Raw genomic sequence first — 17,145 nt, 5'->3', positions numbered from 1 at the left:
GGTCGTCGGGTCACGTGGGCAGGCACCGGAAGAGGTGGGTACTTCACTGCTGAGCCGGAAGTGGCGCGCGGCCCGATAATTCCTCATGGCGGCGGGGGTGGTGGAGGCTGGTTGGGTGCGGCGCTGCAGCGACTGATCTGCTGCTAGCCTGGCGGCCGAGCGTCGAGCTCCAGCCCGGCCTCCGCGTGCCCCTCGGGCTCCGCACCCCTGATGCTGCTCGGGCGCTGAGCCCGCCCCGGCCGGGACGATGGTGAAGTATTTCCTGGGCCAGAGCGTGCTACGGAGTTCCTGGGACCAAGTGTTCGCTGCCTTCTGGCAGCGGTACCCGAATCCCTATAGGTACGTGGCCCAGGGAAAAGCAACGCTCCCACCTCACTGTTTGGAGATCGGAGTCTGGGGGCCGGGAAAGACTCGACTTCGAGTGGGGGGATCGCCAGAGCCTGGCCATGCTTAGGACAGAAGAACCCTATCCGGGAAGCGGCCAGACTAGGCCTGCAAGGTACTGGAAGGAGGCTGGGCCTGGGCAGTGGATTACTTGAAGCCCTAGTCTTAAGGTTCTCTCATCTCACTGTGGTGAGACAGGAAGAGAAGGCAGCACAGGAATTAGGGAGGGATCTTGGGGTTGGAAGTTTGGGCCCTTGCCTGCTTCTCTGCCCTTGACTGCTCTCCAGTGGTGCAATAAATCAGGAGGTCCATCCCTGCTGGAATGCCCAGGAATCCAGGTCAGCGAGGGGGCGGGAGTTGGAATTTGCCCTGGGAGAGGCTCAAGGGCTCCAGTTCAGGTCTGAGCCACAACCACAGCTTACTCTGAAAGTTTGGGAAAAGGCCTGGCCATTCTGAGCGTGGAGGCTCCAGATGGGAACCTCAACAGGCAGTCTCCCAGGGTCAGGCTCCTGAGGGTCCCCTTCACCCTGACACCTGCAGCAAACATGTCTTGACGGAAGACATAGTGCACCGAGAGGTGACCTCTGACCAGAAGCTCCTGTCCCGACGACTCCTGACCAAGACGAACAGGATGCCCCGCTGGGCTGAGCGACTGTTTCCTGCCAATGTTGCTCACTCAGTGTACATCCTGGAGGATTCTATTGTGGACCCACAAAACCAGACCATGACCACCTTCACCTGGAACATCAACCACGCCCGGCTGATGGTGAGACCCCTCCCACTTCCCCCTCCAAACTAGAGCGCTCCAGATACATGTGGCTAGGGAACCATGAGAGGGCTTCTATGATTCAAGCAGATCTGAAGAGTGATAACTCTAGAGTACAAACTCGGATGGTCTTTTCAAACTAGGCCTGTCTTCTAACTCGTTCATACAGTGGAGGAGTACCTGTTTTCCACTTGTAAGTACTAAATGCAGGGCACTCACACTGCCTGGCACGAGTATAGGTTGGGCCACAGGCATGATGCTGAGGGAAGGAGACAGTGGTTTTCAAACATCAAGTCTCCAGAGTACCTTGGATGTACCTCAGAGGGGAAAGGACTGCCCCCCACCCCCCACTTTGACTGACTGTCTAATATAATGGATTTCTGCCTGAGATTCAGGGCACGGAGAGGGAAGTTCCACATACCTTTGATTTCTTGCTTTAAAAAAAAAAAGACTTGAAAACCCATGGTTTATTAATAGTTTAAGGAACATTTCATCTATGAGTACCTTGAAAGCCTTCAGGACACTTTTATTCTTTCTCAGTTAATCATCACAATAACACAGGGAAGTGGGTCTTACTCTATTGTGCAAAGAGAATAGTGAAGTTCTGGGAGGGGAAGTCTGCCCGCAAAGTCACAGAATGAGTCACCTTAATGCTTTGCCCCAGAGTCATCTGAGGGCCCTAGCTCTGTGTTTTGTAAATTACTAAGATAAGACCTCTGAGACCTCCCTTTCAATTCAGCTGTGACAGGTGTCTTTTTAAGTGTTTCTCTCGGAAGTACAGGTCCACTTTCTCCTCCCTCATAAGGATAGCTGTGGTGATTGCCAGATTTCCTTTTCTGTTTTTGGATTGCTAGCGGCTTAAGAGCCAAAGTGGGTGGTCATAGTGTTAGTTGTTCAGTGGTGATGGACAGGGAAGCCTGGTGTACTGCAGTCCATGGGGTTGCAAAGAGTCAGACACGACTGAACTGAATTGAACTGTGTGTGTCTCTTTGCAACCTGGTAGACTGTAGCCCACCATGCTCCTCTGGCCCTGAAATTCTCCAGGCAAGAATACTGGAGTGGGTTGCCATTTCCTTCTCCAGAGGATCTTCCTGACCCAGGGATCAAACCCGGGTCTTCCACATTGCAGGCAGATTCTTTACCATCTGAGCCACAAGGGAAGCCCGAAATGGCAGGCTGAAAACACCACAAGACCTCTGAAGAGTTCATGTGCCTTTTAGTGTGAAGGGTCAGAGGAGAGGTTTTTAGAGAGCAAAATGACTTTTTTTCCATCTTCCTACTCTCTTCCTGAAGTGCCATTTGAGAATCCAGTAAGGTAAGGGAAAGAATGCTTTTCCTCATGAAAAGAGGCAGGGAATCAAATTGATGTGTAAGTTGGCCAAGTGAAGGACTCCCAGGTGATGGTGGTTGACTTGCCTGCCTGCACAGATGGTGGAGGAACGATGTGTTTACCGTGTGAACTCTGATAACAGCGGCTGGACCGAAATCCGCCGGGAAGCCTGGGTCTCCTCTAGCTTATTTGGTGTCTCCAGAGCTGTCCAGGTGAGCAGCATTGGAGTGCCGGGGCCCAAGCCATTTATCATCGAGTCTGGGCTGGGGTTCCCTGGGCAACTCCGAATCCTTCCCTTTGTCATTTTTTGCCAGGAATTTGGTCTCGCGCGGTTCAAAAGCAACGTGACCAAGACTATGAAGGGTTTTGAATACATCTTGGCCAAGCTGCAAGGTGAGGGCTCGGGACACAGACAGAGGTTTCAAGTCCTACCTGCTATGATTGGGCCAGAGCCTACTCTGAGTCCACCCTCAACTCATCTGTACACTGAGTATTTTCTTCAGAGCCTGGCCCCCAGGAGATAAATGTCCCGGGAAGTCATTTAGGTTTTCTTGGCATTCTCTAAAACCAGCCCCCCACCCTTTGCTCCAGGTGAGGCCCCTCCCAAAACCCTTGTTGAAACAGCCAAGGAAGCCAAGGAGAAGGCCAAGGAGACGGCACTGGCAGCTACGGAGAAGGCCAAGGACCTTGCCAGCAAGGCAGCCACGAAGAAGCAGCAGCAGCAGCAGCAGTTCGTGTAGCCGGCCCAGGCCCCGAGGCAGCAGCCTAGCAGACTACCGGCGCCAGTCCGTGCCCCCGCCTCCTGTACTTTATCATTAAAAGCCAGCTTCTAGCCCTCTCGACTGTCTGGGTGGTGGGCTGAGGGCAGGGGCCCTGTTTGGCATCTCCAGCACAGCCGGCCAGTTCCCTTTGTCTGAGCTGGGCCTCCCTACTCCTGCATCGGGTGGCCGAGGACAGAGGCAGTGACTTGCCCAGGGTCACTGCATCCAGGTGAAGTGGTCGTAAATGCTAGACTGTGAGCTCCATGAGGGCAGGGACCGTTGTTTTATCCTCTGATGTGTCCCAAGTATCTGAAACAAAATCTTGCGTGTAACAGGCACTCAATAAATACTTGTTGAATTCAGTCGGACCCCACTCTGGAGTCAGAAAGCTTGAATCTTGACCCCACTGGTTTTCTGGCTTTGGCCTTCAGTACGGTCACGTCACTCGGCCTTGGTTCCACACTTGAAGTATGGACAGACAGCCTCCAAGCTGTGGGGAGTAAAGGGGCGCTGCCCAGTGCGGTCAGGAGGGTTTGTGGTGGCTGTAAATCTCATTTCTTCTTTTCCAGTTTGTGGCTGGAAGTTCCCACATTTTCATCAGGCAAGACCATGGACAGGAAGTTAAGAAAGAGGCTTTTAATGAAAATACAGTATGCATGGGGCAAAGGCCAGGGGCCCTTGTTTAGGAAGGAACATGAGGGCCCAAGAGGCTTCCTGCTGCCATGGACAGCTGGGCCAAGTGCTAGAAAAAATGCCCGGGAGGGTGGCCTGGGCCCCAGCTGCCTGCCCTGCAGGACTCAGGGGGGCTCAACACCCCTCTCCCAGGTGGGACTGCCAGCCACCAGCAGCAGGGTACGAGGAGCACCTGTTCCCACACAGGGTCCTTTTAGTCCATTCCAACAGTGACTCCAAGCAGCCCTGGAGGCTCGGTGAGGGCTCTGGCCTGATGGCGCAGAGTGGGCTGAGGGCAGAGGCCGCTCTGGGCGGTGAGGGTCATAGCCAGGCACCGCCGCTGTGTGAGTAGCTGTGCTCCTGGCCTGCGCTGAAGCCCCGCAGCAGCTCGGCCTCGCCTCCGAACACCAGGCTCTCCACATCCACCTCCAGCTCCTCTGCACAGGGAGAGGGCCAGTCAGGAGACCTGGCCTGCTCGTCCCAGCCAAGCCCTCCACTCCAGGGCACTTACCTTGGTCTGAGTCCGAGCGCTCGGAGGAGAGGCCTGAGGAGTCCAGGCTGTCCGTCCGCAGCCGCTCCCGCTCGCCTGCCGCGCCCAGCCCCCGGAGTTGCTCCAGCTGCCGCCGCAGGCTCTGCTGCTTGCTTCGCAGCTTCTCCTTGAGCTGCCGGGCCCGCTGCTCCTGCTCCTCCAGCCTCTGCAAATCCAGGGGAGCAAGGGGCTGGGCTCAGGCACCGCTGGACGGCAGACCAGTCATGTGACAGGCTCACTAGATGTGGGTGCCAGAGGGCTGCTCCCACATGCTGCAGGAAGCCGGGGCCTGCTGCCCTCCTGCCTCACGTAAGTGGCCTGGGAGTTCTGTCTGCACGGTTGGGAGGGAGGGCCGCACAATCTCCAAGGCCCTCAGGGCTCTCAAGTGACGTGAAGGGGTGGAGTGTGCTGGTATCAGGCGATGGAGACAGGAGAGGGACTGGGGCACACCAGCACGTGCACACACTAAGGCTCAGAGGAGGTGTCCCAGGCCAATTACTGCCACGTGGAAACAAACCCGGTGTTGCCAGATCTCCTAGGGCTTGTTGTTTTTGTTTTGGCCATGCCACACAGCATGTGGGATCTTCATTCCCTGACTAGAGATCGAACCTGCATCCACTATTTTTAGAAAGCTACGAATCCACCTGTCAATCGAAGACGTGGATTCGTTTCTTAAGTAGGGATGATCCCCTGGAGAAGGAAATGGCAACCCACCCCAGTATTCTTGCCTGGGAAATCCCATGGGCAGAGCAGCCTGGGGGGCTACAGTCCATGAGGTTGCAAAGAGTCTGACACAACTGAGCAACTAAACGACAAGAGATTAAACAAAGGCTACCAGTTTGTAACTCCTCCTCAAGACCCTCCCAAGAACCACAAGGCTTCAGTAGTAGTCCCCACCTGCCGCCTCCAGGCAAGCTCTGCCAGCCCTGAGATCCAGGGACTGGAGGGCCAAGGGTTCTCCAATCAGGCCCTCAGTGGGCAAAAGCATGCATTCAATCAACAAGAAGGGGAGAACTGGGTCAGGAGGTATTTGAACTGGGTGTAGATGGATGAATAAGCACTACCCAGGTAAAGATGGAGGAGGAAACATCCAGGCAGAGTGAAAACGGGGAGTATGGAGAGCCCAGCTTTTTAGTGGGACCCGGGGCAAGATGAGACCAGTGGCAAGGCCTGTGTTGTGAAGGGCCTTGAGTTTCACAGGAAGTAAGAAACTGAAGCTGTCCTGTCAAACCATGGAAGGTTTTCAGCAGGGGACAGACCTGGACAGATCTATGAGCAGCAAAGAACATTCCAGGGCAAGGTGGGGAGGACAGCCAGGTGGAGGCAAAACAGGAAGCAGGGAGTCCAGGAAGGAGCAATCCCTAGGTCCCGCCCATGGGACAGCCGGCACCCAAGACACACATCCCTCTGAGAACCGTCAGGCAAACTCCACGTGAGACACTGGAGCTCACTTTCCAACCAGGGTGTTATTCAACCATAAGGCACCGTGAGGACAATGCTAACAGTTTCCACACCATTTTATTTGCTGCGTGGCACCTCCGGCCGTCTCTGCCACAGCTGACTGTGCCCACAACAGGCAGAGCACATGCTCACTTGTTGCGGAAAAGAATGCAAGTCAAGAGACACAGGCCTCAGTTCTGAATCTGCCTCTCATCAGCCGGCTCTACGCCCATTTCTTCCTCTGTCAAAAAGGGCCAGGAGGGCAGGAAAAGGCCTCCATTGTTTCCAAGTCGCTTTGAAGCGCCCCCACTCTGTGGTGATGCCTCGTCTTGAGTCAGCACATTCCACTCCCATCCACCAGGGGGCGCTGAGCTGAGCCCGGTAAGGAAGGGTCACTGGCGTCCTCTCGGCCGTTTCCCCCTTCTGGGCTCTGGACCTGCCTCCCAAAGCAGGACAGGCCCGTCAGAACAGGGGGCCTTGAGGATGCAGGAGAGGAGGAGTGAATAACAGTCCTCTCCAGTCTGAGGGACCCTTATAATGACCCATCACAGAATGTCCCCCATATGGAGGAGGAAATGAAGTCCAGAGAGGCTACCTAATTCGCTCCAGGTCTCACAGTTGGGATTCAAGTAATAATCGTTGTAATAACAAGTGAACATTTATTGGGAAAACTTGCTTAAAGCCTCAGAACAATCCTCTTGGGTTACTTCCTGCTTTTCTTCCTACTTAAACTTGGAAACTAAAAGCACAGAGCCCAATGTCACACAGTTGGTCTGTTACATGAGACTTCTCTCCTAGCTCCTCCCAGTCTCTCCCTATTACGCTTCTCCCAGCATCCTGGCAAGCTGGCCCCGGGCCCCAGGGGAGTGTCTTACCTGGATGTGCATTCTGGCCCTGCGCAGAAGGCTCAGTGTGGTGTACCGGACACAGTCAGCCCCCAGGGGCATCTGCTGCTTCAGCTGCTCCAGGCACCGCTTCAGCTGGGCCCTCCTGCAGAGGGAGGGGTCTAGAGGGCAGTGCCAGCCCAGGCCCGCTAGCCAGACGAGGGATGACAGGGGAGGGAAGGCCAGAGGGAGGCTGTTCCTGGGGACTGGTGCTCTCAGGGCAGGGTTGGGACTCACCTGCGCTTCTCCAGTTCGTTGTGCACAGACCTGCCAATGCCAGAGAGGATGGGGTAAGGGAGTGTCACTTACTGTCCACACCCTCCCAGAGTCCCCAGGGGCTCAAAACTCACTACAGATGTGTGCCCCAAACTAACCCACGGTGGGGACCTTGTGCTGGCCTCAGACAGCTGAGTGCCAGGCAGAGGCAGAGGCAGTAAGGAGGTCAAATGCTGAGAGAGGTCTGCCCAGGTGATGTGGGGTCCAAATGTGTCCCCTAGCCACAATCAGGAAGGGCTTCCTGAACACAAGTGACATTTGAGCTGAGCCCAGCCACACAAGTTACCCAAAATGAGTAGTGGGGGGAGAGGCATTCAAATTGAGGGGGAACGCGTGTGCAAAGGGTTGAGAGGATAGAAAAGGAGAATGCCTGTGAAGGAAAGCAAGTGGTTTGTTTTAGGAGTGTGAGTGGAAGCAGGACCCAGAACTGTTATTCACAGTTCCAAACACATCAGAGGTGCTTGAGAAATAGTCCTTGAACGAAGAGTGTGTGTTCGGAGGATGGAGAAACAGCAGGAGCCCGTATGTCTCCAGAGTAAGGTACTTGGCCCAGAAGATTCAAGCAATAAGGAGGAAGTGGGCAGTGGAGAGACCCGATGAAGGACGGCGCCCATCCCCCTACTCCCCGCTGCCCCCGGCCCTCCTCACCGCCCACTGTCCAGCGCGCCAGGAGCTTGGGGAGACCGCTTCCTCCTCCTGTGGACTGGACCTGGACTCCGGTGCGGGCACAGGGACGCATAGCCATGCTCGGCCTCTGCCAGAGAGAGTCCCCGCCAGCGTCAGGCTAGTCCCAGCGGGCGCCCCGGGCACGGCACCGTCAGAAAGGGATTCTGGGCTACAGGGCCATTTTCCCAACCCTTCCAGCCCACTGCCCGCGGACCCCTCTTAAGTTGAGCGCGGCAGTGCCGCAGGACTACTACCCCAAGGCCATGCATTCTTCAAGTCGGGAGTCAAGCCCAGCCCAGGCCAGTGTCAGCGAGTTCGCCGCCTGGAGTCCGACCAAAGGTTCTTCCTCACCTCTCTCGCGGCGCTCCAGGAACTCCGCCGCCTGCAGCAAGACTTGGATGTTGCTGGCCACCGGTTCCATGTCGGCGACTGCCGGAGGCGGGCGGGCCTGGGGTGCCGACCCGAGTAGCGGCGGCACCACTTTTGTTACAATGTAACTGACACGGGGCAACAAACACAGGCGCCCGGCCCGCCCCCAAGACGCCCCGCCCCGGGACAGCCTAGCTCTTGGCCCCGCCCTTCTGGAACGCGCCCGGGAACCGCGGCCCACCCTCCGCCCACCTGCCCGCCCCCTAGAACTCCCTTAGGGCTGCCACCGACGCCGGCTGCAGGCCTGGCCCTCGGGCGAACCCCCGGGCTGGAGTGGGGGTGCCGCGTCTTGCCGCTTCGTTCAGCGACCCCGCGCCGACCACTTGGCGTTTCTGGGCCTCAGTCTCCAGCCCAGTACTGGTGACCAGAGGCCCGCACGCTGAGTGGTGCTATGGGGGCGGGTGGTCCACCCTAGGCCCGGGGCTCGGCCGCTGCACGTGGGCGCCGCGGAGGCGGGGCCGGCGGACGCCCTCGCCCATTTGCTCTCTGCCGCTTGTGGCTTGCTGACGTCACATTGTGGGCGGAGCACTAGGGCCTCGGAGGCACTATTGGCTGCGCGCGGCTCCGCCCTCTCCCGCCGCTGGTCAACACGTTCGGGCGGGAAAAGGAGCAGGTTTCAAATTTGAAAACCCCGGCGATGGGGGCGGGGTTAAGCGGGGAATAGGGCCGCAGTGCGCAAGCGCCGGGGGATGGGGCGGATCTGGCTCCAGCGCTAGGGGGTTAGTATCCTTGCAGGCTTGCCATCTCCCCCCGGAGCTCCTCGCTGCGCTTCAGCTTCCTACTGTGGCGAATGGGAATAGTCTTCCGGCTTCTCCTCATCTGCAGGGAAGTTGTTGCTACGAAAACGTCAGAAGCGTACCGATTTATGAGAACCAGCTGGCTAGAATCCTGCGTTCTGGAGCCATCGGGGTTGAGTTCTCTCACCGCTAAGTGCCCTCTTTCCTGTAAGTTCGGGAAGCCCTGCGAAACCGTTGTCGTTGAAGGCCTGGGCATTGAAGGATCAGAGCCGTGCGCAGTTGGTAGGAGCTGCTGATTTTGTAACCTGACACGGGCTTCTTCCTCCCACGGAGCCCATGGTTGCCTTACCCAGAGTCAATGAGCCCTTCTTTGCCTTACCCAGAGTCAATGAGCCCTTCTTTATCGTGACTGTCTAGCCTCCCGAAGGAGATGATGCAGTGACTTCTAGGGGCGGCACCCCCCTGCGGAGACAGTGACAGTCTAAGGGTGGAGCCCGGAAGACGAAAGCAGCTGTTACAGAGTTGAGCATTACTGTTAGGCTGGGGCTGAATCTGTGGCCCGGAAATGGAGAGGAGGGAGAAGGAGGAACTAGATTTTTTATAGAGACAGCCCTGGGTAAACACATGGCACACGGCAGTCAGTCCTCTCATTTCTTTGGACAAATCCTTTGAGTTTCTCTAGGAGTCACTTCTAGAGGGAATCACTGACATGCTCAGCCAAGAACTGCTGCCTGGGACTATCCACCCTTTCACCCACCCGTTGGCTCATGAAATGCTTGCTGAGAACTTGCAGGACCCTAGGCAATGTGCTGGGGGCTGGAGAACGCAAGGTTGGGCAGAACCAGACAGGGTCCTTCCCTCTGCCAAGCTCTTGCATGAGGGGGAGGGAGACTGACATAGTAATCACACAGTAAAGATACACTGTGACTTGTCCACACAGGAAAAGACACAACGTAAGGGCACTTCCTAAAGGAGCATTTGACCTAATCAGAGAGGTCAAAGAAGGTTTTTCTGGGACACGGTTGAGTAGGTGTTATCTATGTATAAGAGGAATGTATGAGAATTCCAGACACACTAATAGCAGGTGCAAAGGCCCTGGGGCTGAAAGGATGTATGCAGATGGAAAGAAGGTCAATGTGGCCAGCGTAGAGAGATCAAAGATAATGGTGCAGGTTGACACCGGAGAGGCTTGCAGGGCCCAGAAGAGACTGAAGGGTTCCCCAAACCCCCACCCCCAATTAATTATGTCTGCAGAAAAGAGTCACAAGACTTGTGAATGAATTTCCCATTTTATTTCACTAAAGTCAGCACCCACACAGTGTAGGCACAAACCAACTAGTAAGATATCTGGGACCCAGGTGGCCCAGCCTTGGGTGGGGAGAGCTGTGAAGGATAAGAGTTCCCAGCAGTGGGAGGGAGCTCTTAAAGAGTTGTACTGTGTGCTTAGCAGTGTCCAACTCTGGGACCCCATGGACTGTAGCCCACCAGGCTCCTCTGTCCATGGGGATTCTCCAAGCAAGAATACTAGAGTGGGTTGCCATGCTCTCCTCCAGGGGATGTTCCCACTCAGGGATTGAACCCAGGTCTCCCACATTGCAGGTGGATTCTTTACCATCTGAACCACTAGGGAAACCCAAGAATATTGGAGTGGGCAGCCTATCCCATCTCCAGAGGATCTTCCTGACCCAGGAACAGAACCAGGGTCTCCTGCATTGCAGGCGGATTCTTTACCAGCTGAGCTACCAGGGAAGCTCAGAGTGAGGGCTGCTCCAACTGGAGGTTGTGGAAGTGAGGCAGAGGCTGCAAGGGGGACTTGAGTAACCATGTCAAGGAGTTTGGACTTCATCCAAGAAGGGCAGGCTTTGAGCTAGGGAACAGCATGGCCCTCAGGCCTCCCAGGGCCACTAACTAGAGGAAGAGGAAACAATCCTTCCCAGGGAGCAGGGCAAGTGAGGGAGGAAGGGGCTCCTGCCCCAAACCTTTGGATGCCCTTCTGGGCCCCTCTGAGGCAATGCTAGTACTAGTACCATCTGGGTGCAGGGCTGAGCAGAGGCCTCCAGTGCTCCTGCCCTCTCAGCAGTGACTGGTCTTAGAGCCTCTTCCCCAGACTCAGAGAAGAGTCTGGGGAAGAACTCGGTCCTGCCGAGTTCAGCCTGCACACTGAAGCCCTGTGGCCTCCCCAACCCTCAGCCCTTACTGCCCACACCTCAGTGCAGGTTCTGTTTGAAACCAGTGTCCTCTGGGCTCCAAGGGGCAGAGCCTGCATCGGTGCCCTGAGTGAGTGGGAGGGGAGAAGGGGACCCCTACCCTGCTGCCTTGCCCCAGTCAGGACATCTGGAAGAGGGCGGCTTTCAGGGCCTCAGCCCCGGGCTCACCATCCTCTCTCACCCTGTGGACAGGATGCCTGAGGAGACAGGGCCCTCTCGCCTCCTTCCCCGCAGGTGAGAGTAATGGGGAGGTGGGGCAGTACTGGAGCTGAGGCCTGGCTCAGACCCTGGACCTGGCACAGCCTCTTCTCTATGCTCCCTGTCCCAGTCTCTCCCAGTTCACTCACCCTCCCCTCTTCCCAGAGAGTAGCATTCCATGGTCACTGAGCTAGCCAGGCCGTGTCCCTGCTGAAAGTCCCTCCAAGGCTCCCTCAGCCCTGAGGACAAAGTTCAAGCTGGCTGTGCCTTCCTTCCACCTGTCAGGCCCCATGCCCTGCCCTTGCCCCACTTCCCTGACTCTGCTGGTTTGGCTTACATGTCACTTCCTCCAGGAAGTCCTCAGGCCTCCATTCTTCTGAAAATCGCAGAGCATCCTTCTGAAAACAGCAGTGGCTCTGTGTCCCTCAGGATCAGCCTTCTCTGTCTGCCTAGGAGCACAGCAAGAGAGGAACCCCTTTCTTAAAAGGGGTCGGGCCAAGCTGTCGTGGGGGGAGGGGACAACAGACCTTGGTGGGCCTAGCTCTCTATGTACACAGGAGGCCAGTGGCATAGCAGTCAACAGGCCCCCAACTTGGAGGCCCCCCCGGAATGCCACTCCAGGCATGTTACCAGAGACTGCACAACACTGGCTGTCAGTCAGGAAGGCTAATTGCTCCCTCTGCAAGTGCAGGGGAATAGGCCATGAGGCCAGGCCTGGCCAGACTATGTCTCAGGAGTGACTGACAGTCCTGGTTATCCTGGGTGGGGGCACCAGGAAAAGGCCTCTATAAGACCTGTAGTATGTCCACATTTTAATTCCTGATATAGGTAGATTCCCCACCACCACCTTTGACAAGTTTTGCTGGGAGTGTATCAATTTTGTTCATTTTTTTTAAACAATCAACTTTGGATTTCTTTTGCTCCTTTGTTATCTAGTTTCTTCACATGGAAATATACATGATTCACTTTATTCCTTTATTCTTTTCTACACCTTCCTTTCACTCCATCCCACAAACTTTAAGGTGTTGTTTTTGTTTTGTTTTTCATTCACATAGAGATATTTTTAGAATTTTTCTTTGACCTGAGGCCTGTGGGTAACCTGAAGTGTTTTCCATGTCTAATACTTGGGAATTTTCTAGATGTCTTTTTATTACTGGTTTCTAATTTAGTTCTATGGTGGTCAGAAAATATACTCTTATGATTTTGATCATTTGATTCATCAAATTTATCAAAGCCTGTATGTTCCAGTATATGATCTATCTTGATGAATGTTTTATATGCACGTAAAAATAACAGGCATCCTCCAGTTGTTACCTCCAATGTTCTAAAAGCATCAGATTAAGTTGGTTGACTGTGTTGCATTAAAAAAAAAATTTATATCCTTATTAGTTTACTAGTTCTATTAGTGGAAGATAAGTGTTAAAATCTCCAAATTTAATTGTGAAATTGTCTATCACATTTTACTTTATATATGTGAAACTCTAGGTGCATATACATTCATGATTGTTTTATCTTGTTGACTTCATTATTTTTGCATTCTGAAATGCAAGGTTATCTTTGACAACCTTTTCTCTAACGCTGCTTTGATATTAATATAGTCACAACAGTTTCTTTTGATTAGTGCTCTCATTGTGTGTTTTTTCCTGTCTTTTTTACTTTTTACCTAACAGTGTCTTAGTATTTAACATGTTTATCCTACAAATAGCATATGACTGGGGAGTTTTCCCTTGTGGGCTGATAATCTCTGACTTTCAATTGTGTTTAATACAATTATTCTGACATAGTTGATTTTAAGGTCTATCATCTTGATTTTTATTTTACATTTGTCCCATCTGTCCTTTTCCTCTTTTCCCTCTTTTTCTGACTATTTTGGATTATTTGAGTCTTTGTCAGCCTTCCATTATATATTATATATTAATATCTACAATTGGGTTATCATTTCCTCTTTAAAGTGGTCTTTTAAGTATTCACTTTAAGAACTGTAATAATAAATGTCTTTAAATTAGCACAGTCTACTCTGAATTAATATCATACAATTTAAAATATAAGGTAAGAAACATATACCATTATGCTTCATTTACTCTCTACCATCCTTTTTACTACTGTCATTATATATTTTATTTCTATATGTATTAAAATTCCTAGAATACATTGCTACAATCTTGCTTTAAACAGTCAATTGACTTTTTAAAAATTAAGAACAAATAATCTTTTATATTTCACCACACTTTTACCATTTCTAGCGTTCTTCATTCTGTCTGTAGAGCTGGGTTTTATTGGTACCACTTTTCCTTCAGCCAAAGGAGTTGCCTTTGGCCTTTCTTGCAGTGTGGGTCTTTTAACAACACATTCTACCAGCTTTTCTTCATTGAAAATGTATTTATTTCATCTTCATTTTTGTAGCATATTTACACTACATATAAGATTCTAGGTTGACTGCCTTTCAGCACTTTAATTATGTTACTGGTTTGCCTTCTGACTAGCATTTCTTTTCCATGTCAGCTGGAATTCTTATCACTTCCCGCTGTATGTAATGTGTTTATTTCCTCTATTCTAATTTTTTTTTTCTTGTTTTCAGTTATTGACTCTGGTTGCTCAGACGGTAAAGAATCCACCTGCCATGTCAGAGACCTGGGTTGGGAAGATCCTCTGGAGAAGGGAATGGCTACTCACTCCAGTATTCTTGCCTGGAGAATCTCAGGGACAGAGGAGCCTGGCAGGCTACAGTCCATGAGGTCACAAGGAGTTCATCATGACTGAACAACTTTCACTCTCATTTTCATTGGCTATGATACCCGTGGATGTGGTTTTCTCTGCATTTGCCTTGCTTGGTGTGTTTTGAGCATCTGGAATGTTTTTCAGTCTTTAGTTTTTCAAATATTTTTCTCCACCTCTCTTCTCTCTCTCCTCTTTTTTTTTTTTTTTTTACGTCAGACAGGTAATGTGCCGATGTCGTAACAAGGTTTGGAAGGAGGCACATGTCACGCAGCAGCGTGAACACCCAATCATCGTGCTCATGAACTACAAAAGGATCTCTCTCTCCTCTCTTAATCTGATCTCAATTTCATGTATGTTTCCCAGTTTCATAATATACCAAGGGGAATTGATGCTGTTAGTTTTTTTAATTTTTTTTAAATTGAAGGCTAATTCTTTACAATACAGCATTGTTAATATTTTGTGTGTGTGTGTGTGTGTGTGTTTTAATCTCTCTGCTTCATTGTGGATAAGTTCTATTTACTTGCCTTCAAATTGGCTTACTCTTTCTTCTATAACATCTAATTTGGCGTTTAGCCCACCCATTGTAGTTTTTACTTCAGCTATTATATTTTTCAGATCTAGAATTTCCACTTAGTCCTTTTTTTAAAGTTTTCTACCCATATCCCAGAATATGTCATTACACATGTGTTATGGGCTTCCATAACACAGTATTATAACTGAGTGGCTTACAACAATAGAAATTAGTTCTCTCACAGTTCTGGAGAAGTCCAATCTCCAGGTGTCATCAGGATTGGTTCCCTCCTGAGGGTCCCAGGCTGACCTCATTTTATAACTATATCTGTAAGGATCCTATTTCCAAATTAGGTCACATTCGAAGTTTTGGGTGAACATGAATTTTTGAGGGACACTATTCAACTTATCATTACCCCTTCTCTATCCCAATTATTCTTTTGCTATTAATTAGTTTATATATTTATAATAGTTGTTGTATGTCCTTGCCTGATAATTCCAATAACTTAGGGTTTTATTTTCGGGAGGGGGGCTTCCATTGACTATATTTTCTCTTTATTATAAAGCATATTTTCTTGCTTCTTCTCATGCCTTATAATTTTTTACTGATTCTAGAATATAAAAGTGAGAGAAAAGATAATGGAGTATAACCATATCAAAGTATATACTGGGGTTTTTTTTCAATTTATTTATTTTGTGGCTGTGCTGGGTCTTCACTGCTGCTCACGGCCTTTCTCTAGTTGCGGTGAGTGGGGGCCACTCTCAGCATGGCAGCGTGCAGGCTTCTCATGCGGCGGCTCCTCTTGCTGTGGGCGCACAGGCTTCAGTAGTTGCAGCTCCCAGGCTCTAGGGCACGGACTCAGTAACTGGGCCACATGGGTTTTTGTTGCGCCGTGGCATGTGGAATCCTCGCTGGGCAGGGATTGAACCCATGTCCCCTGCACTGGCAGATGGATTCCCATCCACTGTACCACCAGGGAAGTCCTATATTATTTTGTTCTGTTTATTTTCTTAAGAGTGCAAGTCCTTACCTGTTTGGCAGTTAGAGGGACAGGCTCATCATTCAGATTCCTACTAAGCTTTGTGAGAATATTAGCAAACTGTACAGGTTAGAGATGAGAAGGGTCACACTCACATGAGACCACCATCACTTCAGACCCTAATTGCAAATTCAGGGGTTTCACCAAAGTACTGTTGGGAATGGCAATTTTCAAGGAATCATAGAACCTTCTCAATGCTATTATACTCCCTATATACACTGTATTATACAGTTTCTTACAGGGAAGGGATACAGATTAAGATAGACAAAGTAAAGAATTCATGAGTCTACAGAAGTGAAAAATGTGGGACGTCTGCTCCTTCTGTGTAGCCAAGACATATATACACAGTGTACTGTGCAATAGGGAGGCTGTCCTGAGTTACTTAGGTAAGGCATTGATTGGTTGATCTCAGTCTGCAGATCAACTGACACCTTGTGACCCTAAATCACCTGTGTGGTCTTTCTGGTGTGAGCAGTCCCCACCCTGAGGTGTGGTCAGCACCCACCCTAATTCATGTCTTTTTCTCTGGCTAGCCCAACACTCCTTGGAAGAAAAGTTATGACCAACCTACACAGCAAATTAAAATCAGAGACATTACTTTGCCAACAAAGGTCCATCTAGTCAAAGCTATGGTTTTTCCAGCAGTCATGTATGGACTGAGAGCTGGATACAAAGAAAGCTGAGTGCCAAAGAACTGATGCTTTTGCACTGTGGTGTTGGAGAAGACTCTTGAGAGTCCCTTGGACTGCAAGGAGATACAACCAGTCAACCCTAAAGGAAATCAATCCTGAATATTCACTGGAATGACTGAGGCTGAAGCTGAAACTCCAATACTTTGGCCACCCAATGTGAAGAACTGACTCATTTGAAAAGACCCTGATGCTGGGAAAGATTAAAGGTGGGAGGAGAAGGGGATGACAGAGGATGAGATGGTTTGATGGCATCACCAACTCTATGGACATGAGTTTGAGCAAGCTCTGGGAGTTGGTGATGGACAGGGAGGCCTGGCATGCTGCAATCCGTGGGGGTAACAAAGAGTCAGACATGACTGAGCAACTGAACTGAACTGAGCCCAACACTCCCAGAAAATAAAGCATAATATAGGGAAAACAAAGGTATCTCCCAGGACCTGAGGGCAAAATCCAGACCTCTTTTGGGATAGTTAAATTCTTTAAGACACAGGACAACCTTTGTCTTTGCCCAAGGCTCTGACAGCAAAATCATCATATTGCCTAACAGTTGGGGGGCCAGTATTGAGGTTATTGTTGTTGTTCAGTCACTAAGTCATGTCCAATGATTTGTGACCCCATGGACTGCAGCATGCCAGGCTTCCCTGTCCTCCACTATCTCCCAGAGTCTGCTCAAATTTGTGTTCACTGAGTTGGTGATGCTATCTAACCATCTCATCCTCTGTGGCCCTCTTCTCCTTTTGCCCTCAATCTTTCCCAGCATCAGGGTCTTTTTCATTAAGTCTGTTCTTTGCATCAGGTGGCCAAAGTATTGAGCTTCACTTTCAGAATCAGTCCCTCCAAAGAATATTCAGGGTTGATTTCCTTAAGGATTGATTGACTGGTTTGGTTTCCTTGCTATCCAAGGGA

General features: G+C 51.1%; 2 protein-coding genes and 1 non-coding gene across 4 annotated transcripts; 1 reads left to right on the top strand and 2 right to left on the bottom strand.

Moving 5' to 3' along the window:
* Positions 1–38: 38 nt before the first annotated feature.
* On the top strand, positions 39–3,614 carry PRELID1 (PRELI domain containing 1). Of its 2 annotated transcripts, none has more exons than XM_043465796.1 (5): positions 39–339; positions 925–1,150; positions 2,579–2,692; positions 2,795–2,873; positions 3,072–3,614. In XM_043465796.1, the coding sequence occupies exons 1-5, from the start codon at positions 248–250 to the stop codon at positions 3,218–3,220; spliced, it is 660 nt and encodes a 219-aa protein (XP_043321731.1). In that variant the 5' UTR covers positions 39–247; the 3' UTR covers positions 3,221–3,614. The 2 variants fall into 2 exon arrangements, with proteins under 2 accessions (XP_043321731.1, XP_043321732.1); XM_043465797.1 differs by having other exon boundaries at positions 47–499.
* A 248-nt stretch (positions 3,615–3,862) lies between these two features.
* Positions 3,863–8,828, bottom strand: MXD3 (MAX dimerization protein 3). Its single transcript, XM_043465798.1, has 6 exons — positions 8,060–8,828; positions 7,691–7,796; positions 7,004–7,033; positions 6,758–6,872; positions 4,425–4,608; positions 3,863–4,350 (listed from the first exon to the last, which is right to left on the bottom strand). Exons 1-6 carry the CDS (start codon positions 8,127–8,129, stop codon positions 4,235–4,237), a joined length of 621 nt encoding a protein of 206 aa, XP_043321733.1. The 5' UTR covers positions 8,130–8,828; the 3' UTR covers positions 3,863–4,234.
* A 5,379-nt stretch (positions 8,829–14,207) lies between these two features.
* Positions 14,208–14,312, bottom strand: LOC122441156. Its single transcript, XR_006269287.1, has one exon. It is a non-coding gene; the product is annotated as a small nucleolar RNA U13 (small nucleolar RNA).
* Positions 14,313–17,145: the final 2,833 nt, after the last annotated feature.

This window comes from Cervus canadensis, chromosome 4 (genome assembly GCF_019320065.1).
Source record: "Cervus canadensis isolate Bull #8, Minnesota chromosome 4, ASM1932006v1, whole genome shotgun sequence".
Lineage (NCBI taxonomy): Eukaryota > Metazoa > Chordata > Mammalia > Artiodactyla > Cervidae > Cervus > Cervus canadensis.
Note: the sequence above shows the minus strand (reverse complement) of the source record. Positions and strands in the feature narration are given on the sequence as shown.

Bases quoted from the DNA above. Each gene is read 5' to 3' on its own strand.
- PRELID1 (XM_043465796.1), top strand. From the start codon at position 248: ATGGTGAAGTATTTCCTGGGCCAGAGCGTGCTACGGAGTTCCTGGGAC. The intron at 340-924 runs GTACGTGGCCCA...TGACACCTGCAG, and splicing joins CGGTACCCGAATCCCTATAG to CAAACATGTCTTGACGGAAG. The intron at 2,874-3,071 runs GTGAGGGCTCGG...CCTTTGCTCCAG, and splicing joins CATCTTGGCCAAGCTGCAAG to GTGAGGCCCCTCCCAAAACC.
- MXD3 (XM_043465798.1), bottom strand. From the start codon at position 8,129: ATGGAACCGGTGGCCAGCAACATCCAAGTCTTGCTGCAGGCGGCGGAG. The intron at 6,873-7,003 runs GTGAGTCCCAAC...CTCCCTCTGCAG, and splicing joins AACGAACTGGAGAAGCGCAG to GAGGGCCCAGCTGAAGCGGT. The intron at 4,609-6,757 runs GTAAGACACTCC...CTGGATTTGCAG, and splicing joins GGGCCAGAATGCACATCCAG to AGGCTGGAGGAGCAGGAGCA.